Source organism: Oncorhynchus nerka, linkage group LG6 (genome assembly GCF_034236695.1).
Source record: "Oncorhynchus nerka isolate Pitt River linkage group LG6, Oner_Uvic_2.0, whole genome shotgun sequence".
Taxonomy (NCBI): domain Eukaryota; kingdom Metazoa; phylum Chordata; class Actinopteri; order Salmoniformes; family Salmonidae; genus Oncorhynchus; species Oncorhynchus nerka.
In genome coordinates this window covers 28,011,425-28,037,855 of record NC_088401.1, presented here as the reverse complement: position 1 = coordinate 28,037,855, position 26,431 = coordinate 28,011,425, and the positions used below count along the sequence as shown (strand labels likewise).

The window sequence follows — 26,431 nt, the reverse complement described above, 5'->3', positions numbered from 1 at the left end:
CGGAGGGAGACGGAGAGAGACGGAGAGAGAGGGAGAGACGGAGAGAGTCGGAGAGACACGGAGAGAGACGGAGAGAGACGGAGGGAGACGGAGAGAGACGGAGAGAGTCGGAGAGAGACGGAGAGAGACGGAGAGAGAGACGGAGGGAGACGGAGGGAGACGGAGGGAGACGGAAAGAGAGACGGAGAGAGAGACGGAGAGAGACGGAGGGAGACGGAGGGAGACGGAGGGAGAGACGGAGAGAGAGAGGGAGAGAGAGACGGAGAGAGAGACGGAGAGAGTCGGAGAGAGACGGAGGGAGACGGAGGGAGAGACGGAGAGAGTCGGAGAGAGACGGAGAGAGACGGAGAGAGACGGAGGGAGACGGAGGGAGACGGAGAGAGACGGAGAGAGACGGAGGGAGACGGAGAGAGACGGAGAGAGACGGAGGGAGACGGAGGGAGACGGAGGGAGAGACGGAGAGAGAGACGGAGAGAGAGAGGGAGAGAGAGACGGAGAGAGAGACGGAGAGAGTCGGAGAGAGACGGAGGGAGACGGAGGGAGACGGAGGGAGAGACGGAGAGAGAGACGGAGAGAGAGACGGAGAGAGTCGGAGAGAGACGGAGAGAGACGGAGGGAGACGGAGAGAGACGGAGGAGACGGAGAGAGTCGGAGAGACAGAGAGACGGAGGGAGACAGAGGGAGAGACGGAGAGAGAGAGACGGAGAGAGACGGAGAGAGAGAGGGAGAGACGGAGAGAGAGAGGGAGAGACGGAGAGAGACGGAGGGAGACGGAGAGAGAGAGGGAGAGACGGAGAGAGACGGAGGGAGAGAAGGGGAGACGGAGAGAGACGGAGAGAGTCGGAGAGAGACGGAGGGAGACGGAGAGAGACGGAGGGAGACAGAGGGAGACAGAGAGAGACAGAGAGAGACAGAGAGAGAGATAGAGAGAGAGATAGAGATAGATTTCCAAACCTTCCATAACAAAGGCATCTATTGGGTGAAATACCACAGTGTGCCATCACAGCAGCAAGATTTGTGACCTGTTGCCACAAGGGCAACCAGTGAAGAACACCATTGTAAATACAACCCATGTCTATGTTTATTTAGTTTCACTTTTGCACTTTACTATTTGTACATCGTTACAACATGACATAATGACATTTGAAAAGTCATTTTTTTATTGTTTATTGTCTATTTCACTTGCTTTGGCAAACATATATTTCCCATGCCAATAAAGCCCTGAATTGAATTGAGAGAGAGAGGAGAGAGAGAAAGAGAGAAAGAAAGAGGAAGATAGAGAAAGAGGGTGGAAGAGAGAGAAGATGGGGAGGAGAGGTACAGTATTCAGAGCAAGCTTTCAGCTGTGTGTACTGTATACTGTATAGATAAATACACTGTAGGTATACTGTATAGATAAATACACTGTATGTATACTGTATACTGTATAGATAAATACACTGTAGGTATACTGTATAGATAAATACACTGTATGTATACTGTATACTGTATAGATAAATACACTGTAGGTATACTGTATAGATAAATACACTGTAGGTATACGGTATACTGTATAGATAAATACACTGTATGTATACTGTATACTGTATAGATAAATACACTGTAGGTATACTGTATAGATAAATACACTGTAGGTATACAGTATACTGTATAGATAAATACACTGTAGGTATACTGTATAGATAAATACACTGTAGGTATACGGTATACTGTATAGATAAATACACTGTAGGTATACTGTATAGATAAATACACTGTAGGTATACTGTATACTGTATAGATAAATACACTGTAGGTATACGGTATACTGTATAGATAAATACACTGTAGGTATACGGTATACTGTATAGATAAATACACTGTAGGTATACGGTATACTGTATAGATAAATACACTGTAGGTATACTGTATACTGTATAGATAAATACACTGTAGGTATACGGTATACTGTATAGATAAATACACTGTAGGTATACGGTATACTGTATAGATAAATACACTGTATGTTCTTGTTTCTGGGGATGATGAGAATCAGGACATTTAGGAAGGACTAGGGATAACAAAGTGGGAAAGACATAAGTGTGATTGTTAGGCGTATAAGGAACATCGAGGTGAAGGAAGAGGAGGAAGAAGAAGATGTTTCAGGTTTAGATGTAGGTGGAAGAAACTTGGGGGGGGGTCAAATAAAATCACTGAAGGCCAAATTCGACCGGCGGGCCGCCAGTTGGAGAACCCTGGACTACATGATGATGGACATACAGTATAGTGAATCACTTACCATGGTGTATGATGCCATTCTCCAGTAGAGCCTGTCCCAGATGAACCCCCTCCTCTGGGTTATCAGTCTCCCCAATGTCCACCAGCCAGCTCACAAACTCACTGAGGGGACAGAAAATAACACAACGCCGTTAATAACACAACACTAATGTCCACCAGCCAGCTCATTATCTCACTGAGGGGACAGGAAATAACACAACGCCGTTAATAACACAACACTAATGTCCACCAGCCAGCTCATTATCTCACTGAGGGGACAGAAAATAACACAACGCCGTTAATAACACAACACTAATGTCCACCAGCCAGCTCATTATCTCACTGAGGGGACAGGAAATAACACAACGCCGTTAATAACACAACACTAATGTCCACCAGCCAGCTCATTATCTCACTGGGGGGACAGGAAATAACACAACGCCGTTAATAACACAACACTAATGTCCACCAGCCAGCTCATTATCTCACTGAGGGGACAGGAAATAACACAACGCCGTTAATAACACAACACTAATGTCCACCAGCCAGCTCATTATCTCACTGGGGGGACAGGATATAACACAACGCCGTTAATAACACAACACTAATGTCCACCAGCCAGCTCATTATCTCACTGAGGGGACAGGAAATAACACAACGCCGTTAATAACACAACACTAATGTCCACCAGCCAGCTCATTATCTCACTGGAGGGACAGGAAATAACACAACGCCGTTAATAACACAACACTAATGTCCACCAGCCAGCTCATTATCTCACTGAGGGGACAGGAAATAACACAACGCCGTTAATAACACAACACTAATGTCCACCAGCCAGCTCATTATCTCACTAGGGGGACAGGAAATAACACTACGCCGTTAATAACACAACACTAATGTCCACCAGCCAGCTCATTATCTCACTGAGGGGACAGAAAATAACACTACGCCGTTAATAACACAACACTAATGTCCACCAGCCAGCTCATTATCTCACTGAGGGGACAGGAAATAACACAACGCCGTTAATAACACAACACTAATGTCCACCAGCCAGCTCATTATCTCACTGAGGGGACAGGAAATAACACAACGCCGTTAATAACACAACACTAATGTCCACCAGCCAGCTCATTATCTCACTGGGGGGACAGGATATAACACAACGCTGTTAATAACACAACACTAATGTCCACCAGCCAGCTCACAAACTCACTGAGGGGACAGGAAATAACACAACGCTGTTAATAACACAACACTAATGTCCACCAGCCAGCTCATTATCTCACTGGGGGGACAGGATATAACACATTGTCTATCATAAACTCACCGGGGACACACAAAAACCATTCAAACCCGTCAAACAATGGTCACTGTGGAGACTTAAAACATACAACACCAAAACACTAATTAATAAGACGTAAACCTGCTCATCAGCCGACCCAGGACACAAACTCACTGGGGACACACAAAACGACCATCATTCCATAGAAATGACAGGGACATGTTGGAAGACGAGCGGTAACGAAGGCACCAGTCCAGCAAATGTAGCTTAATAGAGGGAGTAGCCAACGGTCCAACGGATGACTCCACGGCAGTGAACGTGGAGAAGGAGCAGAATGCCTCCGATTACAGGGTCCCAGAGAGTGTTTTAACACCATAACAAACACCTTCTCAAAAGATAAACTTTCTCCAAATGTTCCCCTATATAGACGTGACTATGGCAACAAACACAGGCAACGTCCCTAATTACACCCTTTTCCCTAAATAGTAGTGATGGGGGGGAGAATGGATAGTTACATATCGCAATATTATTTTGGGATGATATTATATTGATATTTGAATATTAGTATCGATTTAAAAATATATATATATTATACTACAGTTGTTAGCATTAGCTAGCGCTCACTAGCATAGGGCTCAAAAGTAGTGCACTATATAGGGAATCGCATGCCCTTTGGGCCACAGTCTTACTGCTGACCAGATTCTTATTTATTTTTGGGGGTCTTTTCTGTTTGTTAAATCTCCCGGGGAGGGTTTAGTTCATCTGTTTGTCTTGTCCAACTGTGCTCTTATTTGTTTTTGACAAACACACGACACCCATCAAATCTGTGAGTGTCTGGTGGCTTTCTGAGTAGAGCTGGTAAAAACAGAGATCATTTTGATGTTGATCATTTCGGACTAAGGGAGGAAACAAACAGCAAGAGTAGAAATAAACACCGTCCTAATCTAATTCTTTATGGCCTAAAGAAGCTACATATGACACTTCTGTATAATTCTGTAATCCTGCGGGAGAGAGAGACAGAGAGAAGGAGAGTAGAGAGAAAAAGATGGACAGAGAGAAAGAGGGCGACAGAGAGAGAAAGATATCAGATTCATCCTCAGCATTCCCTCCCTCTACAGAACCCCAACAAACATGCCCAGCTTCACCAGTGGAATTCTGTGGTCTTCCTACACTGTTGCCACGTTCAAGACAACTGGGAACTGGGAAAAATACGAGGTCAAATTATGACGTCTGTCACGAGTGGCGCTCGGCGGTCGTCGTCACCGGCCTATTAGCTGCCACTGATTGTCTTTCCTCCCCCTCCTTGTATGTTTATTGGTAGCACCTGTTTATGTATGATTAGTTTGTCTTTATTAGACAGCCGGCCCGGCCCGCCTGGTTGTTGTGCGGGATTATTTCAGTGTAACCTTCGGCTCTGTTGTAGAGGTACGTGTTAGTGCCTGGTCGTGACTTTTCCGTTGTACATTTTCATTCCCTGTGTTTGGGGCCGTTACTATTGTGAGCACCTTGTGGTGCGTTGGTGCTATTAAAGACGCATAGCATTGCACTCTCTGTCTCCTGCGTTTGACTCCACACCCACGACACCCGCAGCATTACAACGTCGGTGATCTTCAGGTCGGAGCTCTAGACAGAGGCCCGAGTTGGTATTCCGAGATGGATGACTATTCAAAACGATTTAGATAGTTTTTTTCAGAGTTCACTGAAGTCAGAAGTCGGAGATTTCCGAGTTCCCAGTTGTTTTGAACGTGGCATGTCTTCCAAACTCCCAACTGGGAATAACAGTAGAGTCACTGCAGAGCGAAGGGCTGGGGCAGGAGGGTGTGTGTGTGTGGTAGAAGTGAAGGACAGGGCAGGGCTCTCGGGGGTTGGACTGATCTCAGAGAGAAATAAATCTCCTGGTTTCTCTACTCTCCTCACGGCACACCTAGCTTCCTCCCTATCCTTTCTCTCCCCCTTTCCTCCACCTCTTACCCACATTCTCTCTTTCCCCTCGCCCTCGCTCTCCCCTTCTCCTCCCTCTCATTCCGCCTCCTATCTCCACTACCAGAGTGGACAGAGCCAGATGAGAAAAGCCCCAGAATGGAGGATAGATTAGTCAACCCGTCAACCCCCTGTCACCCTGCCACAGAGAGAAGAACACCCGGAAGTAATACAGGTCACTTACGCAATGAATGGCAGCCTGGAACAGTTTCAATCTGCTCCCTGTCTGCATCCCAAATGGCACACTATTCCCCATGGGCCCTGGTCAAAAGTAGTGTGCAGTATAAAGGGAATAGGGTGCTATTTGGGACGCGAACCACAGTCCACACTAGTTGACCCTGAGTGGACAACACAACGTGCTCTTTCCGTGACATAGACTGAGTGCAAGAAGAATCCAGGGGAAAGCTATGATCCCTTATTCATGTTGAATGGTAGTAGGTGCCAGGCGCACCTGCTTTGAATGTGTTTAAGAACTGCAACAATACTGGGTTTTTCACGCGCAACAGTTTCCCGTGTGTATCAAGGATGGTCGACCACACAGAGGACATGCAGCCAACTTGACACAACTGTGGGAGGCATTGGAGTCAACATGGGCCAGCATCCCTGTGGAACACTTTCGACACCTTGTGGGAAGGAAAGGGCAAGGGGATAGCTTGTCAGTTGCAAAACAGAATGCATTCAACCGAAATGTGTCTTCCACATTTAACCCAACCCCTCTGAAACAGAGTCCATGCCCGACTAATTGAGGCTGTTCAGAGGGCAAAAGGGGGTGCAACTCACTATTAGGAAGGTGTTCCTAATGTTCTGTACACTCCGTGTATATGCAGGCTTGATTTCAATGCATACCTACTTGTCTCAAGGCGTATAATGCTATTGGTAAGCGGCACTAAGCAGGTTTATATTTAATACATGACGCAATAAACCTCGAGCTAAATATTTGTACTGAGTTTGTTTGTATTCTGTAAGTCTTGGCATGTTTACAAAAGACACAAAATAAACAATAACCTTACTGTAACAATACATTAGCAACACATTGCTCCAAAAACGTAAACCTGACATCACAAAATAGGATTTGTTTACTAGTGAGCCCCATCTCTGACTGTGCATGTGTGTTTGTGCGTGTGTGTGTTACACATCTACAATGGAATGACAACTGCCTGAAGATGACCACCACAAATGGTTTCTGTTGGATGTTATCTGATCCCAGACCACAATTAAACCCCAGAAATTAGAGAGGAGTTCACAACTTGTAAATAAACTGACATGCCTCTGCGAGACAGAGAGAGTGAGAAAGAAAGAGACTCAGAACATCGGGGCGTTTCTCTCTCACATACCTCCACACACATACAGAGCTGTGACGATAAACAGAAAACGATTGACATTGACCAAACAGGCTAGTAATCGTGGACATTTTGCTGATATTGTTCATTACGACAAACAACCTATAGGGCCCTATACGATAAATAACCTATAGGTGTCACGTTCTGACCTTAGTTCTGTTGTTATGTCTTTGTTTAGTATGGTCAGGGCGTGAGTTGGGTGGGTTGTCTATGTTCATTTTTCTATGATTTGGGATTTCTGTGTTTGGCCTGGTATGGTTCTCAATTAGAGGCAGCTGTCAATCGTTGTCCCTGATTGAGAACCATACTTAGGTAGCCTGGTTTCACTTTTGAGTTGTGGGTGGGTCACGCCCTGGTCGAAGTAATGTATGTTTGTCTTCATTTATTTGGTCAGGCCAGGGTGTGACATGGGTTATTGTGGTGCATTTTTGTCATGGGGTTTTTGTGGGGTGTCTAGCATAGTCTATGGCTGCCTGAGGCGGTTCTCAATCAGAGTCAGGTGATTATCGTTGTCTCTGATTGGGAACCATATTTAGGCAGCCATATTCTTTGAGTATTTCGTGGGTGATTGTTCCTGTCTCTGTGTTTGTAGTCACCAGATAGGCTGTATAGGTTTTCACGTTCCGTTTGTTGTTTTGTAGATTTAGTTATTTCATGTATCGTTCATTTTCCATTAAAGAACATGAGTAACCACCACGCTGCATTTTGGTCCGCTTCTCCTTCTACAGACGAACGTCGTTACAGGGTGATTATTTTCCGTGTTTGTGCCACACGGGACTGTTTCATTTGTTTCACTTTGTTATTTTGTAGTATTCAGTTTTACATATTAAAATGGACACTTACCACGCTGCAAATTGGTCCGATATCTCTTACTCCTCGTCAGAAGAAGAGGACGAGCGTTACAATAGGGCCCTATACGATAAATAACCTATAGGGCCCTATACGGTAAACAACCTTTTGGGCCCTATACGATAAATAACCTATAGGGTCCTATACGATAAATAACCTTTTGGGCCCTATACGATAAACAACCTATAGGGCCCTACACGATAAATAACCTATAGGGCCCTATAGGATAAACAACCTATGGGGCCCTACACGATAAATAACCTATAGGGCCCTATACCTAAAAAGTAGGCCAACCAATAACACCAAGACTGAATGCGTTTGAAGTGACGATGCACGGCAGAGAACAGCTAGCATGTCCAGTATATCGCCAGTGGCTCGCACACACTCCGTGCAGATCAGCAGCTCCACAACGATGTTAGTGACGTCTCCAAGGTGGGGGCTTTTCGTGGCAGCCAGACGAGACAATCGAAGGAGGATTGCGGTGAGCAAAGTTACTGGGCTGGAATTTAGTCAAACTTGCTCTATATAGACTCACGCTTCTAATTGTGCATATTATAAACCATTTTTTGGTGTGTATTTTGATGATGAAAGGCTATACTCTATGGCTGGATGTATGTATTAATTTGGCAGACCGAACTTGATTGACCCTCTTTCTACAAGGCCTCTAGTCTATAAGAGGCCTAATCATATTTGTATGAATATATTGTTAACGCCTATAGGCTACAGAGACGCATTCAGGTAATGAACTCCTTACTATACATCAACATCTTAATTTGATTACAATTATTTATTGTCAATCATTCCTGAATTAGAAGAAAAAAAAGTGCGTGACATTACCCTGCGTGACAATAAATTACGAGATTGGATTGCACTTTTAATATCAGGAAGAAAGAAACTGTCACAAGTTAATCGTCCCATTGTGTTTCATTTCTAATGGTTGTAACATTGTAACATATGCATTCTTTTTAAGCAAAATTGTGTAGGTTTTCGCATGGAATTATAGAACTCTTCAAACTCACGTTAGGCCTAGAAACTGCACAAGCACCTAGGACAATGTGGTAAAGTACTGTTATTCCTTATCCAATTCACATATTTATTTTTGTGTTTATTTTTTGCTCGCTCGCCTCACTTTTCTGGGGGGAAAATCCGTTATACAGTGAAACAATATTGTCTGGACTAAGACAAAAAAAAAAAATTTAGTGCACGTTCATCTTTTAAAACACATTTAAATATGTCCACAGAGGTGTTCGACAAGACAAGTAGTGGCAAGTATATAGTGGGATATGTTTTCATAGGCTTAATGAGCTTCCATGGGCTAACACACAGAAGCTTGTAGCTAATTCAGTACTGAACCATGTGGGCTTTTGAATGTCAGAGTAAATCACCAATATAGAGAGCATTCGGAAAGTATTCAGACCCCTTGACTTTGTCCACCTTGTTACGTTACTGCCTTATTCTTACATGTATTAAATTGTTGTTGTTTTCTCATCAATCTAGACTCAATAACCAATAATTACATGGCAAAAACAGGTTTTTAGAAATGTTGGCAAATGTATAAAAAAACGGAAATTTCACAATGTACATAAATATTCAGACCCTTTATTCAGTACTTTGTTAAAGCACCTTTGGCAGTGATTACAACCTCGAGTCTTCTTGGGTATGACCGCTACAAGCTTGGCACATCTGTATTTGGGGAGTTTTTCCCATTATTCTCTTCAGATCCTATCAAGCCCTGTCAGGTTGTATGAGGAGAGTCGCTGCACAGCTATTTTCAGGTCTCTCAAGAGATGTTCTGATCGGGTTCAAGTCCGGGCTCTGGCTGGGCCACTCAAGGACATTCAGAGACTTGTCCTGAAGCCACTCCTGTGTTGCCTTGGCTGTGTGCTTAGGGTCTTTGTCCTATTGGAAGATGAACCTTCACCCTAGACTGAGGTCCTGAGCGCTCTGGAGCAGGTTTTCATCAAGGTTCTCTCTGTTCTTTGCTCTGTTCATCTTTCCCTCAATCCTGACTAGTCTCCCAGTCCCTGCCGCTGAAAAACATCCCCACAGCATGATGCTGCCACCACCATGCTTTACCTTAAGGATGGTGCCAAGTTTCCTCCAGAAGTGACGCTTAGTATTCAGGACAAATAGTTCAATCTTGGTTTCATCAGACCAGAGAATCTTGTTTCTCATGGTCTGAGAGTCCTTTGGGTGTCTTTTGGCAAACGCGAAGTGATCTGTCATGTGCCTTTTACTAAGGAGTGGCTTCTGTCTGGCCACTCTACCAAAGAGGCCTGATTGGTGGAGTGCTGCAGAGATGGTTGTCCTTCTGGAAGGTTCTCCCATCTCCACAGGGTTCTTGTTCACCTCCCTAAACAAAGCCCTTCTCCCCCGATTGCTCAGTTTGGCCGGGAGGCCAGCTCTAGGAAGAGTCTTGATGGTTCCAAACTTCTTCCATTTAAGAATGATGGAGGCCACTGTGTTCTTGGGGACCTTCAAAGCTGCAGAAATGTTTTGGTACCTTTCCCCAGATCTGTGACACGACACATTCCTGTCTCGGAGCTCTACGGACAATTCCTTCGACCTCGTGGCTTGGTTTTCGCTCTAACATGCACTGTCAACTGTGGGACCTTAAATAGACAGGTAGGTGCCTTTCCAAATCATGTCCAATCAATTGAATTTACCACAGGTGGAGACCAATCTAGTTGTAGAAACATCTCAAGGATGATCAATGGAAACAGGATGCACCTGAGCTCAGTTTAAATTCTCAAAGGGTCTGAATACTTATGTTAATAAGGTATCTGTTTTTATTAAATGTGATACATTTTCAAAAAACTGTTTTTGCTTTGTCATTATGGGGTATTGTGTGTAGATTGATGAGGGAAAAAATAATTGAATACATTTTAGAATAAGGCTGTAAAGTAAAAACATTTTGAAAAAGGGAAAGGGTGGGAATATCTTCTGAAGACACAGTCGGATCTTTCTAGCTCACAGAACCTTTTCCAGACCTCTATAGAACCCCTGAAGAGAATCTCTGTAGAACCGCTATTATTTACTGTATGCAGATCATAAGGCTCTGATCAAAAGTAGTGCACTATACAGGGAATATGGTGCTATTTGGGTCACAGACGGTATGTCTACACACAAACCAAAGGAGAGAGAACCGATTGTCGTTCCACACCCAAAACCCTCTGGATTATAGTTAGACAGCACTTTACACCCTAACTCAGACTACTCTGTGAGGCACTCTACTAGAGAGAGCGGGAGGGAGAGCAAGAGACAGAAAGAGGGAGAGAGCGAGGGGAGGGGCTTAGCTGCGCTCCAGACCACACCACTCCATATCCACCATATGCTCCTAACCTGCACTAAGATCTAAGGCCCAGCGTTTGATTCTCCTATTAAAGTCCACTTAACCCAGCCTGGTTGCTCCAGTATGGGCCTGTAGGGTCTATGCCAAGCGTTGAGAGTGTGAATGTGACACCGTCATTTGGAGCATGGCTGGAATGATTCTGTTCAGGCTTTAACCAGATGGAGCTAGCTGTTACTGACGGCTGTCTGATTGAAGCTCAGGGGCTGAGTCCAAAATGGCACCCTATTCCCTATATAGTGCACTTCTTTTGACCAGCTCCGTGGACCCTGGTCATATGTAGGGCACTATATAGGGAATAGGGTATTTTAGACTCATTCGATGTCTGTTTTTCGTCACGTGACAGCGTGACAGCCGATTGTGTTTTGTAATGTCTAGGATTGCAGTATATCACCAGAACAGGTCTATTGAATGTCTAGAAAGGGTTTGAGGAAGCACAGAGCTTTGACAAAGACAGTGCTGTGGTTTATAAAGCCCTTATTAACGGTTACTTTGTGTGTAGTCGTGCTACTCTATGTTCAGTCCACTCACAAAGTATCCGGTCGATCAATAAGCTAGTCTAGAGTCACCAAATCATGTCAATGTATGTCTCCTAATGGTCTGGCTACCCATGATCCAAGTTGGAAATATCTTGTCTGAACAGCCTCGGCTCCAAGCACTGTTCTCCATTATATGTTTGTAATCAATGAAATGAGACGAGATTGAACTGTTTTAGGGCATCACTTTAGTAAGGATTAAAGAGACATTGTTGACAGTGTTAGGGTAGAGCATCCATGCTATAGGTGATTAAAGCTACATTGGTGAAATCTGTCTGAAAAAGGAATGGAATTAAAATGTTTGGGGGGGAGAGAGCCTTTGGTTTCATCACAAATAGCATCCTATTCCCTATATAGTGCACTACTTTTGACCAGGGCCTATAGGGTGCCACTTGGGACAGCCTTTATAAAGTTATTTCCTATCAACAGAAAGTGGATAACACAGAAATGTTTAGACTGTGACCCCAACTCAACATGGCTGGTGTTATGAGTGTAACCATTTGATATGAGACCACTAACACACTGTCTGGTCACATACACACACACACACACACACACACACACACACACACACACCTCAGCGGAGACTTTAACAGTAATCCTGCTAGGCTCTGATCCTTCGTGCCAAATGGCACCCTATTCCCTACATAGTGCACTACTTTTGACCAGAGACCTATGGTCACTGGTCAAAAGTACCGCACTACATACGGAATAGGGTGCCATTTGGCATTGAGAGAGAGGTCAGCGGAACCACAGAGGGATATCACCCTGCGATTTATCACTGGCCAAGCAATGGCAATCCGGCACACACACACACACACACACACATGCTTTTTAGGGCATCACTTTAGTAAAGATTAAAAGAGACATTCTTGACAATGTTACGGTAGAGAACATGGACACACACACACGCACCGCAGTCCACACACACACATGCACCGCAGTCCACACACACACACACGCACGCAGCGCAGTCCACACACACGCACCGCAGTCCACACACACACACACACACACACCGCAGTCCACACACACACGCACAGACAAATGCACGCACGCGCACACACCCGCACATAGCCAACCAATAATCCACAAATAAGAATCATAGTGAAAACCTGCTGGATTTCATTTCCCCGTGACTGAACGGCCGGGGAACTATTCTCTGTTCAGCTAAAACACTGATGTTCTGCCGGTCTTTCTCACTCTTTCTTCCTTTACAAGTCTGAACAGATTTCAGATTGAAAGGAGGGATGGAGGGATGGAGAGACTGATCCAGATTTAGGAGAGAAGGTATTAGGTGTTGATGGTATTATTCACTGAACTGTAGCGTTTCAATAGACTCACTGTAGCTACTGGACTCATAGTAATGGTCATTTGTATAGAAATTGCTTCTGCCTGTCTGTCTGTGTAACTGGATAATCCACCAACCAGAAGGGGTTATGTATTTTTCTAGGATTGTTCAGATCAGAAATCATGACAATAGTACAGCTCAGCTCAAGTAGTAGATCCTGTAGATAGTGTAGATAGTGTAGATCCAATCCAGTCTGTGAAATTCACTACAGTGTCATCCCCCTCTGCCAGACATGCTGGTGTTTTCCTCTGAAGACTAGGGGACTTCCCACTCAGAGGGGAAGCCAATGCGAAGGGTTTTAGAACGTCAGAAACTGCATAAACGTGGCGTGAAAACCCCTCACTGGAGCCTACAGGAAACGATGCAGGCTACAGGAAACGATGTAGGCTACAGGAAATGATGCAGGCTACAGGAAACGATGCAGGCTACAGGAAACGATGCAGGCTACAGTGAGTGGCTGCCACAACTTTGGGACGTCCAACTCGGAAGCTCGTGAACATTTTGGGAATGACGGCCACGCTTATTTTCGAGACATAAAACGCACCATCAACAAAACACTCACCAGACCAAACCTCAATTATCATTGGTCAGGATAACATAGGGCTATAGGGTGGGAGGTCTTCAGGGTTTCCCAGGAAACACAGACAGACAGACAGACAGACGGAGCGATAGAGACACACACACATGCAGACACCCACCTGCATGAGAGAGAGAGCTAGACAGATCAGCCTACCTTCCCAGGAAGCACTTGGGGAATGTGGTGAGCTTGCGTTTCCTGTCCTTGATGAGGTGCCCCTGCTTAGTCATTAGGTGATAGAGCTTCTCTCCTTTCTCTGACACCATCACCCACGTGTCCTGCTCCATCCCCAGCCTCAACGCTAGAGGGAAGGAAAGAGAGAACGAGATAGGAGGCGACAGTCAACATTCAAGCCAAAGGAGTACTGTTTCCTATTGGTACAGATGCGGTCCAATATACTGTCTCCCTTTCATGATTCACTATTTCTTCTAAAATAAGTTCAAATTGAATAACAACTTTTTTTGTTTGACTTATAACTGCACAGGACAAAAAAATATAAAATATCTCAACGGAAATTTAGATTTTTCATTTCAAAGTCAAAAATGCCCTGGACTAAATAATTCAACATTCTAATTCATTTGGTTTGTTTATGTGTAATTTATCACACCTGTTGTAAGTAGCAGGTGCCTACAGGGTAAAAACAGCCGTTCAACCAGTTTGGAAAAGAGAAAACAGAACTGTAAAGTGCCAGGGTGCAAATATATTGGAGCACATGTGTATATGTATCCAGACATAGAAAGAGCATACTGTCTACCAATCCATCTCATTTCTCTTCTCACATTAAAGTAGAATATCACACCCTGGTGCTGAAACACTACAGGAGGAGAGGCAGGAGGAGGAAGAGCAGCAGGAGCAGGACGAGGAGCAGGTGGAAAAGCAGGAAGAGAGAGGGAAGGAGGAGGAGGACGAGCAAGAGGATAGAAATAGACTTAACAGAAGATATCTTGTGAAAAATAGTTCAGTTTTATTCATTCTACCTGCAAGTCTAGTTATTGTGCCCTAGTATCTTAGATAGGAGGATATAGTGACATCCACAAAGGTTTCCGAAATGGCACACTATTACCTAGAGTGCACATGCGCACACGCGCACACACACACATTATCAGATACTATATGACTACTAACTTTTCCTCCTCTCCCTCTCTTTGAGGATAGCCTCCAGCCACTCCTGTTTCTCCTCTGGGGTCTTGGCCATGCACACAAACCACTTGTTCTTGGCTGTGTTGTGGATCTTCCAGCCGTTGTTCACTATGTTCCCGCTGCTGTGGTAATCCGCTGCAAACCAAGAGACACACAACACACTTAGCACGCGTCCCAAATATGCACTATTATTATTATTCCCACGTAGTGCACTATTCTTGACCAGAACTGGCACCCTATTCCCTATATTGTGCACTTCTATGGTCCCTGGTTGAAGTAGTGCACTACATAGGGAATAGGGTGTCATCAGTGACGCAGCCTCAGAGACACGGCCACAGTCCTTCACTCCTCTTATACCATGGCCCCTCAACTTAAGGGTCCTAAGGGTTGGAGCAATGGCTTCACTTCTGTTGTGGCCCTCTGGTGTCTTATACGAGCTTCTTCTAGCCTGTTTGTTTGAAATAGAGGACTATCCATCTCTCAGCAACTGCATCCATTACAGAATGGGTGTACTTTAGGTGTAAACAGAGCAGAGTGGATCCCTGGTAGGCTGGTAGAGAGCTCCTGGGGTCCAGAGCTAAATGAGATGGACCACATGAAACCGAGCCAATCGATCATCCAATGAAATGCTCCAGAGCAAGAGGGGCCTCCATGATTAGACTGATTACAGGGCGATGGTGGGTTCCACTCAGGAACACGGAATCTGGATTACGGAATCTGGAATCCAGAATGTGGAAAAGGAATCTGTCATCTCCATTGCCATAGTTTCATGCACAGGCTAAAAGCACAGGGGTAGCAGCTAGCTAATTACTAGTCCATTATCAATCCCACCGTAGGTTCAGGATGAGGCCTTTGGCAGAACCGACAAGAATAACTCAGGTCATTTCACATTAGCTCAATACCAGAGTACTTCCCTTCTGGAATGTCAATAAAACCTGCTTCCTTTGTTCCGTTGACTACTTGAAGGATTTATGACGATTTTCTTTGCACAGTTTGGCAGCACTTTATGCCTATCGACTGCTAGACCTTTTAGCAAGAATGAGCTAATGTCACATCACTCATCCAGAAACAGAGGGAAGGAGAGATTAAATGGAATTTACAAATCCGATCCCGCTCTCCTCCTAGATCCTCTGGAGCACATGTGTGTGACAGAGGCAGAATCCTCTGCTTGTCCGTGTGTGTGTTTGAATCATACTGTTGGGTACAGCCGTACAGCCGCGAATGAGACGTAGATATAGCCCCCCCCGTGTGTGTGTGTGTTTTAATATTTATTTTAGACATTAAATACACTATGCATTATGTGGGTGGAATGCTGTAACAACACAGAATAAAAATATTCATAAAAGTCCCATGATGGTAGTGACTGTCCATCACTGCTTATCTCTTAATAACCATCATTTATTCACATTACTTTAATTCAATATTTCAGTTGTTGTGTATATTACATTTGTTTTATTATTTCATTCCATGTCATCATCTCATCTCTATAGAGCCGCTGCCTGCTGTCTGACAAAATCACTATTTTAGTAGTTCTTCAAAGTAAATAAGGCATATTTTTATGACTGTTGAATACCAACAATCAATCAGTTAGATCATGTATTTTCAGATAGAGATAGTTGCTCTCTATATCAGCTCGCGGTCAAGCATTCGTCTGTCTCTTCCGCAGCAGGCGTAAAAGAAACAGGCCGGACAAGTAGATTATGGTCATTGTAGTTAATTGCCATGTTTTATGTGGAAAACTATGTAGAATATTGGCCAGTTGGAAACTACAACTCCCTACTACATTGCACAGTTCAAGCTGGATCTGATGTATCTCTAGAGAAACTGTGCAATGTGGGCATTGAGCTCACAGAAGAAAAACTAACTAAATGGAATTCAAATAATTGAACAGACGTCGGTCAATTAGTTGTTTAAAAACTGAAAAATAACCAAAATGTGGGTTAATCGCTCAGCACTATTGTCTGCTATAATTCTGCTTACAGGTCCTTTAGTTCCTTTATCTCAACATTTTGAAACAACACCACACTCTTAGATAAAATGGTTCCAAAAGGGTTCTTCAGCTGTCCCAATAGGAGAACCCTTTTTGGTTCCAGGTAGAACCATTTTGGGTTCCAGGTAGAGCCCTCTGTGGAAAGGGTTCTACACTGAACCCAAAACAGTTCTACTTGGAGCCTAAAAAGTTTCTCCTGGAACCAACAAGGGTTCTTCAAACGGTTCTCCTATGGGGATAGCCGAAGAACCCTTTTAGGTTCTAGAAATAACCTTTTTTTCTAAGAGTGTAGACTGTGTTATGGCTCTGTGTGCAGTAGACTATAAAATCTAAGTAGGCTGTAAATTAAAACACTCCTCATCCATCACTGATTGACATTTCATACAGTTGGCTGGGAGGGCATCTAACCCGATCGACTGGTTCGCCATCTGAATTGATTAACTGTCAAAATAGGAAATAGAGATCTGAGATCTCAGAGCTTCCGGAAAACAAAATACCCAAATAAAATAAAAATACATGTTTTATTGTCACATACACCAGATAGTTGGGGTCAGCCATAGTAGTATGGCGCGCCCCTGGAGCAAATTAGGGTCAAGTGCCTTGCTCAAGCGCACAGACAGATTTTTCACCTTGTCGGCTCAGGTATTCAACACAGCAGCCTTTTGGTTATTAGCCCGACGCTCTAACCGCTAGGCTACCTGCCGCCGAATAACAAACACAACCCTAAAGGGTTCTGAATTCCAAATGGTACCCTATTCTCTTTACAGTGCACTACCTTTGACCCGAGCCCTATGTACCCTTCTCAAAATGATTGCACTATGTAGAGAACAGGGTACCATTTAGGATGCACAAAGTATGAAGCAAGAACAGTACAAATGTGTTCTGATCCGTGGAGACAAAATCAATCCATCCAAACAGCAAATTGGGAACAATGAGTTGCCGCACCAAAAAGTGAATTGATTGTCTTCATGAAGAAATACAGATTGTCGGCTGTACATGGAGATAACGAATCCACTTTCGAGAGCAGAAATACTGCAATAAAGGTGACTTGTTGTTAGTGCAGAGTTTTCTCCCGAGCACTGGATGGTAGCTGGGTTGCGAACTAGGATAAGGGTTGCATCTCAAATAGGACACTTATCTAGGGGACAGGGTGCCGTTTGAGACACACCCCGAGTGACCCGTTAGCGGTAGAACTCACCTGTTCCGTCATCTACGTTCTCCACCTCCATCACCTCGGTGTTGATTCTTCCTCTGAACAGGTAACGCGGTCCCTCTGTAGCTGCCTTGCTGTTTTTTAAACGCCTGGGGACAACATCGAAGCCAACTTAACATCGTCTCGTCACACAAGGCATAGCAACACACAGAAACGGGTAGATACCTGGGCTAGCGAACTATACAGGGCCCTTCTGGCTAATGAAACGACACACAGACGGGGACAGATAGAAAGTAGCTGTTGCTGCTTGAAGTCTCTCGACAAGCCTACGCTAAGGGGAAACCAAGTTGTCAGAGAGAGAGAGAGAGAGAGAAGTGTGGCAGTCCGGTCCCACCTGTTTTTCTTCTTGCAGTAGACCAGCAGGTTGTCGAAGAGGAAGAAGATGCGTTCCTGGATGTTACCAGCTGAGATCTTCAGCAGGACTCCGTGCATCAACATCTCTGTACACGTGTCTGTTATATTGGAACCCTGGGAAGAGACGCACAGTGGTGTCGATACTGTGTAGACTTAGCTACTCGACCAGGCCAGGGGATCCACCCGTTCCGTTGGTCCTTGTCAGTGTTCTGCTGTAATAGTGCGGCGACTGGTGAAATATGTAGCCCGCCACATATTATGCAGTGAATGGTTGATTGTGTGTCCATTAAGCGTTGAACTACGTGATCACAGGATTGTGTTTGTCTGGAGGGTTTTGCTGCGTGGCCGCCATGACATAGGACACTACTATGCCTAACAGTGTATGCATGCAGTACACAGTCGCTCCTTAGGTAGTTCAATTCACTATGCATGGTCTTTCTCTGAATGCCTTTCCTGGTCTGTCTCTTAAGGGGTCTGTAAAAACACAACACACTTCCTCAGCCTTAGATTGACTGGGGACTTGAAAGAATAGAGCCGTTACTACTGTATAATAACATCCTATCAAGTCCCACCATGTGGATATGTGACTACGTCCCAAATGGCACCCTATTCTCTATACAGTGCACTGCTTTTGACAAGAGCCTATAACAGTAGTCGTGCACGATGTAGGGAATAGGGTGCGATAAACTCCACAGCCCTTCTCCTTACCTTGTCAACTATGTTGGGAATGATCGACCCTGCCTGTCAGATCTAAATATAACTCCCGGAACGAACAGAGCCAGACAATATGCTAAACATTTCCTCCTGCTGAGGATCTCTCTCTCTCTCACTCTCTCTCTCCTCCCCCTTCTCTCTTTTCTTTATCGCTCGCTTTCCCTCTTTTCTTTTTGACAACTCGCTGGTCCACTACCTCTCTCCTCTTTTCCGTTCCGCTCCCTCCTCCATCTTTCTCAGAGTACTTCTTCCTTGCCCAAGGCCAGATGAGGTGTTGATTTCTAGCAGTGGAGGCCAAGCCCAGCTGAATGCCACTGCCACCGGTCCAGACTACACACTAATCCTCAACTTCCTGTCCACTGGAACATCTCCTGTGAGAGAACAGTCCAGGTCTGCTTTCAACATGGCTCCCTATGTAGTGCACTACTTCTGTATTTGTCTCACTTGCTGTGTTCTTTTTCTCTCCCTTTTTCTCTCCCTCTCCTCTCCTCTCCTCTCCGGTCACTCTCTCTTCTCTCCCCTCACTCTCTCTTCTCTCCCCTCACTCTCTCCAGCCCGCAGCTGTTCCATAGAGAGGCTATCGAGTGAGTAGTGGGGCCTGAAGCCTAAACAACACTTCACAGTCCACGGTCTGTTTCATCTAACTCTCATTCCCCTCTTTTAACTGTCAGAGGAGTGCCAGACATAATAAAAGAAGAGAAAGCGAGCGAGTGAAAGAGAGAGGGAAAGAAACAGCATACAGTGCACCTTCATAATGTATTCACACCCTTTAACTTAATCCACTTTGTGTTACAGCCTAAATATACTTCTCCCCTTGGCCATCTACCCACAAAACCTCAATAATGACAAAGTGAAAACATGTTTTCAGAAACTTAAGCAAATTTACTGACAACGAAATACAGAAATATCTAATTTACAATAGTATTCACACTCCTGAGTCAATACTATGTAGAAGCACCTTTGGCAGCGATTACAGCTGTGAGTCTTTCTGGGTAAGCCTTTAAGAGCTTTCCATACATGGATTGTGCTACCATATTTGTACATTTATTCTTTTCAAAATTCTTCAAGCTCTGTCAAATTGATTGTTGATCATTGCTAGACAAACATTTCCAGGTCTTGCTATAGATTTAAGTAGATTTACACTACCGTTCAAAAGTTTGGGATCACTTAAAATGTCCTTGCTTTTGAAAGAAAAGCTATTTTTTTGTCCATTAAAATAGCATCAAATTGATCAAAATACAGTGTAGACATTGTTAATGTTGTAAATGACTATTGTAGCTGGAAACGGTTGATTTTTATGGAATATCTACATAAACGTACAGAGGCCCATTTTCAGCAACCATCACTCCTGTGTTCCAATGGCACGTTGTGTTAGCTAATCCAAGTGTATCATTTCAAAAGGATAATTGATCATTAGAAAACAATTTTGCAATTATGTTAGCACAGCTGACAACTGGCCTTCTTTAGACTAGTTGAGTATCTGGAGCATCAGCATTTGTGGGTTAGATTACAGGCTCAAAATGGCCAGAAACAAATAACTTTCTTCTGAAACTCGTCAGTCTATTCTTGTTCTGAGAAATGAAGGCTATTCCATGCGAGAAATTGCCAAGAAACTGAAGATCTCGTATAACATTGTGTACTACTCCCTTCACAGAACAGCAATAAAAAGAAAATACTAAGATGGGCATAATAACACAGACACTGGACAGAGGAAGATTGGAAAAAAGTGTTAAGGACAGACAAATCTAAGTTCGAGGTGTTCGGATCACAAAGAAGAACATTTGTGAGACGCAGAAAAAATGAGAATAGGCTGGAGGAGTGCTTGATGCCATCTGTCAAGCATGGTGGAGGCAATGTGATGGTCTGGGGGTGCTTTGGTGGTGGTAAAGTGGGATGTTTGTACAAGCTAAAAGGCATCTTGAAGTAGGAAGGCTATCACTCCACCCTGTGGACGACGCTTAATTGGAGACAATTTCCTCCTATAACAGGACAATGACCCGAAGCACAGCTCCAAACTATGCTTGAACTATTTTTTGGAAGAAGTAGTCAGCTGGTATCCTGTCTATAATGGAGTGGCCAGCACAGTCACCGGATCTCAACCCTATTGAGCTGTTGTGGGAGCAGCCTGACCATATGGTACGTAAGAAGTGCCCATCAAGCCAATCCAACTTGTGGGAGGTGCTTCAGGAAGTATGGGGTGAAATCTCTTCAGATTACCTCATCAAATTGACAACTAGAAGCCAAAGGTCTGCAAGGCTGTAATTGCGGCGAATGGACGATTCTTTGATGAAAGCAAAGTTTGAAGGACACAATTATTATTTCAATTAAAAATCATTATTTATAACCTTGTCAACATCTTGACAATACTTCCTATTCATTTTGCAACTCATTTCATGTACAGTGGCAAGAACAATTATGTGAACCATTTGGAATTACCTGGATTTCTGCATAAATTAGTCATAAAATTGGTTCTGATCTTCATCTTCACAATAGACAAACACAGTGTGTTTAAACTAATAACACACAAATTATTGTATTATTATTGTGTATATTGAATATATAATTTAAACATTCACAGTGTAGATTGGGAAAAGTATGTGAACCCATGACTTTTCCAAAAGTTAATTGAGTCAGGAGTCAGCTAACCTGGAGTCCAATCAATGAGATTGGAGATGTTGGTTAGAGCTGCCCTGCCCTATAAAGAAATTCACACAATTTGAGTTTGCTATTCACAAGAAGCATTGCCTGATGTGAACCATGCCTCGAACAAAAGAGCTCCCAGAAGACCTAAGATTAAGAATTGTTGACTTGCATAAAGCTGGAAAGGGTTACAAAAGTATCTCAAAAAGCCTTGATGTTCATCAGTAAGACAAATTGTCTATAAATGGAGAAAGTTCAGCACTGTTGCTACTCTCCCTAGGAGTGGCCGCCCTGCGAAGATGACTGCAAGAGCACAGTGCAGAATGCTTGATGAGGTTAAGAAGAATCCTAGAGTGTCAGCTAAAGACTTACAGAACTCTCTGGAACATGCTAACATCTCTGTTGACAAGTCTACGATACGTAAAACACTCAACAAGAATGGTGTTAATGATATTTTTGTTCTATGGAGGGGTGATGCAAAACAGCTCCAGGCATTCTATGCTTTTCTTAACTCCTTTTCTGATCATTTGAGATTTACTATGCAATCTGGCACACGTCAAATCAGTTTTCTTGATGTAAAGATAATCTTGTGTAAAGATAATGTTCTATACACTGATCTTTACAGGAAGCCTACTGATCGTAACAGTTTGTTGAGGGCTGATAGTTGTCACCCACTTCCCTTAAAAAATAGTTTGCCCTACAGCCAATTCTGTCGAATCAAAAGAATTTGCAAAAAACAATCAGATTTCGACAGAAATATGGCTGAGACGCAAAGAAAGTTCAAGGAGAGGGGCTACAAGAATGATCAGATTAATATTGCCATTGAGAAAATTCAAAACAAAACGAGACATGACCTTTTTCAAGGTCAGTCTCGCAAAAAGACGCATTCTTGTGTTCTAACTACCCGCTATTCAAAGTGCTCTGAACAAATTAAGGGAATTGTTCACAAACATTGGCACATCCTAAAATCCGATGGTAGTCTCTGTAATGTGTTTTCGGACCTTCCCTTGGTCGTATTCTCGCGGGGCAGAAATCTCAGAGACCAATTGGTAAACTCTGATTTACCACCCCAAGATATTCCTGAACAACGTCTATTTGCGCCCCTACTGGATGGAAATTACAAGTGTAATGGCTGTGCTCAATGCAATGGCACTTATAAATGTAGATCCTTCAAACACCCACAAACAGGGAAATCGATCCCAATCAAAGGTGTTATTACGTGCTCCACTAAGGCAGTTATTTATCTTATAACTTGTCCTTGTGGTAAAAATGATGTGAGTAAAACAAAGAACAAATTAAAAGTACGTATCTCAGAGCATCGTAGCACCATTAGGTGTAAAAACGTCACTTATCCAGTTGCGGTCCACTTTTTGGAGGCAGGCCACTCGATTTCGTCTCTGCGTTATATTGGCATCGAACATGTCACCTCCCTAGGACAGGGGGTGACCTTGATCATTTATTGTTAAAACGAGAGGCTGCCTGGATCTTTCATTTAAAGACCCTTACTCCCTTCGGTCTCAACGTAGACTTTGATCTGAAGCCATTCTTGTGATTATTGTGACTTTGCCATTGTAATTGTTTGTAAGCTTGTGTAATCTAAAATGAATCTATGATCGTATGCTATCCATTTGTTGTTTGTATGCTGTTCTTTATATGCCATTTTAATATTTGATAATTAACCAATGATATTAGGCCACTCTTGGCCATGATTACAGACACCTGTGTCTTTTGACACTATATAAACGAGTCATTCCACAGTGTTTGTGATTATACCCTGATGAAGACAGCTTGGCTGTCGAAACGTTGGTAATTCAATTTTTGCATCTGAGCTCCTAGAGTGTGCGGCTCTCTTTAATTCTTATTTTCAAGTTTTCTACTCCGCTAGCCAGCATCTCTCCTAAATAGGTGTGCGTTTCTTTTTCTTCTAGATCGTTCATGGGAGGACACCACGGAAGAAGCCACTGCTGAAGTTCGCAAAAGTGCACCTGGGTGTTCCACAGCGCTTCTGGCAAAATATTCTGTGGACAGATGAAACTAAAGTTGAGATGTTTGGAAGGAACGCAACACTACGTGTGGAGAAACAAAAGGCACAGCACACCAACTTCAAAACCTCATCCCAACTGTAAAGTTTGGTGGAGGGAGCATCATGGTTTGGGGCTGCTTTGCTACCTCAGGCCCTGGACAGCTTGCTATCATCGACTGAAAAATGAATTCCCAAGTCTATCAAGACATCTTGCAGGAGAATGTTAGGCTATCTGCCAATTGAAGCTTAACCGAAGTTGGGTGATGCAACAGGACAATGGCCCAAAACACAGAAGTAAATCAACAACAGAATGGCTTCAACAGAAGAAAATATGCACCTTCTGGAGTGGCCCAGTCAGAGTCCTGACCTCAACCTGATGCTGTGGCATGACTTTGAGAGCATTTCACACCAGACATCCTAAGAATATTGCTGAAGTGAAACAGTTTTGTAAAGATGAATGGTCCAAAATTCCTCCTGCCATTTGTGAAGGTCTGATCTTCAACTACAGAAAACGTTTGTTTGAGGTTATTGCTGCCAAAGGAGAGTCAACCAGTTATTAAATCCAAGGGTTCACATACTTTTCCCACCCTACACTGTGAATGTTTACACGGTGTGTTCAATAAAGACGTAATGAAAACGTATAATTGTTTGTGTGTTATTAGTTTAACTAGACTGTGTTTGTCTATTGTTGTGACCTAGATGGAGATCAGATTACATTTCATGACCCATTTATGCAGCAATCCAGGTAATTCCAAAAGGTTCAAAGACTTTTTCTTGCCACTGTATGTTTTCATGGAAAACAAGGACATTTCTAAGTGACCCCAACATTTGAACGGTAGTGTAAGTTAAAACTAACTCTGCTCTCGGAAACATTCACTCTTTTCTTGGCTAGCAACTCCAGTATGGATTTGGCCATGTGTTTTAGGTTACTCTCCTGCTGAAAGGTGAATTCATCTCCCAGTGTCTGGTATAAAGCAGTCTGAACCAAGTTTCCTCTAGGATTTTGCCTGTGCTTAGCTCCATTTAATTTATTTTTGTATCCTGAAAAACTCCCTAGTCCTGAACTATTAAAAGCATACCCATAACATGATCCAGCCACCACCATGCTTGAAAATATGGAGAGTGGTACTCAGTGATGTGGTGTATTGGATTTGCCCCAAACATAACACTTTGTATTCAAGACCAAGTTAATTGCTTTGCCACATTTTTTGCAGTGTTACTTTAGTGCCTTGTTGCAAACAGGATGCATGTTTTGAAATGTTTTTATTCTGCACAGCCTTCCTTCTTTTCACTCTGTCAATTAGGTTAGTATTGTGGAGTAACTACGTTGTTGATCCACCCTCAGTTTGCTCCCATCACGGCCATTAAACTCTCTGTAACCATTGGCCTCATGGTGAAATCCCTGAGCACATTCTTTCCTCTCCGGTAACTTTTAGGATCTTTGTAGTGACTGGGTGTATTGATACACCATCCAAAGTGTAATTAATAACTTCACCATGCTCAAAGGGATATTCAATGTCTGCTTTAAGTTTTTGGGTTTTGGACATAACTATTACCACTTCCAAACTGAGACCCAAGAGACCGGGTGACACAGCACAGACATAGAAGCCTTGACCAATGGGCAATCATCGTCGTGGCAACCGCTGGCAGCCATCGCTCTGTTGACCACTGTGGTCCCTCGCCCTGTCCTGTCTGTGTCCCAAATGGCACCCTCTCTCTATATAGTGCATTACTTTTGACCAGACCTCTATGGGAATCCCTATAGGGCCCTGATCAAAAGTAGTGCACTACATAGGGAGTCGGGTGCTATTTGGGACGTAACTTAACTCTCTCTCCCACGGCAGGGTCGGTGAACCTGGCTGCCATGGTGACCCAAGGGCACACAGATGCAAAGAAGGTTCTACACTAACGAGCTATCAGCCGCGACCTGGAAGCGACAGAGGAAAAACTGACTGAGGCCGTTCAGCTGGCCCTCCCTCCCTCTCTCCATTCTTCAAACACCCACACATAGAAATACAAGACATTTCTCTCCTTCTCTCTGTTCTCCCTTTTCCTTCATCTGCCTTTGTCTTTGGTCTCTCTCCATTTCTCCCCTCACCCTCTCTTTCTCAATCTGCTCCCCCCTCTCTTTTGCTCTATCTCTCCCTCTGCTTTTCAGTTTTTTTTCTCTCCTAGGCCCGTCTTATAGAGAACAGTGTCTGGCTTGTAGAGTAGTGACCTGTTCCAGAATTACCTAATGTTTATAATTAATAAAAGCTATTGAGGAAACCACAGAACAGCTCTAAGACCATGGCGTGCAAACGTCATGCTACTCCACCCTTTTCCTGAAACATATTACACTTCTGTGTGTGTGTGTGGTGTGTGTGTGTGTGTGGTGTGTGTGGTGTGTGTCTGCGTTGCTATTTTCCCAATTTGCAGTAACACTCTGACAAATAGCCATTGACGAACCAGAACCTCTAAAGGCTAAACCAGACACTTGGATTCTCTTCCAAGAGGTCAGTCTGTGCTTAACAAAAATTCTGTTGTGTTAAAGACAGAAGAGATTGTCCTAGAACACCATGTCCAACAAACAGTTTGAGTCTCATTAAGTTCACTTCCTTTCAGTCTTTCAGTGCGAGTGCGTCCCAAATGGCACCCTATTCCCTATATAGTGCGCTTCTGGTCAAAAGTAGTGCGCTCTAAGAGAGAATAGGGTGCCATTTGGGACTTATATAGAGGTTTGTATGACAAAGTTACCCCGGCCACAAACGTAAATGTTTAGAATGTCCCTCTCCTGCTAAATGGGTTTAACAGGGCAGAAAGATTAAGCCCGTGTCAAAATGTGTCTGCAT

The 26,431-nt window shown here is 43.7% G+C and overlaps 1 protein-coding gene across 3 annotated transcripts in view; it reads right to left on the bottom strand.

Annotated features, from left to right (window-relative positions):
- Positions 1 to 26,431, bottom strand: part of prex2 (phosphatidylinositol-3,4,5-trisphosphate-dependent Rac exchange factor 2) — a 232,719-nt gene that overhangs the window by 153,766 nt on the left and 52,522 nt on the right. For all 3 annotated transcript variants that reach the window (XM_065019468.1, XM_065019466.1, XM_065019467.1), the window contains exons 7-11: positions 18,204 to 18,337; positions 17,855 to 17,958; positions 14,652 to 14,801; positions 13,683 to 13,827; positions 2,279 to 2,379 (exon numbers count right to left, since the gene is read on the bottom strand). In XM_065019468.1, the coding sequence (XP_064875540.1) occupies positions 2,279 to 2,379; positions 13,683 to 13,827; positions 14,652 to 14,801; positions 17,855 to 17,958; positions 18,204 to 18,337 (634 nt within the window). The remainder of the gene's footprint in view (positions 1 to 2,278; positions 2,380 to 13,682; positions 13,828 to 14,651; positions 14,802 to 17,854; positions 17,959 to 18,203; positions 18,338 to 26,431) is intronic.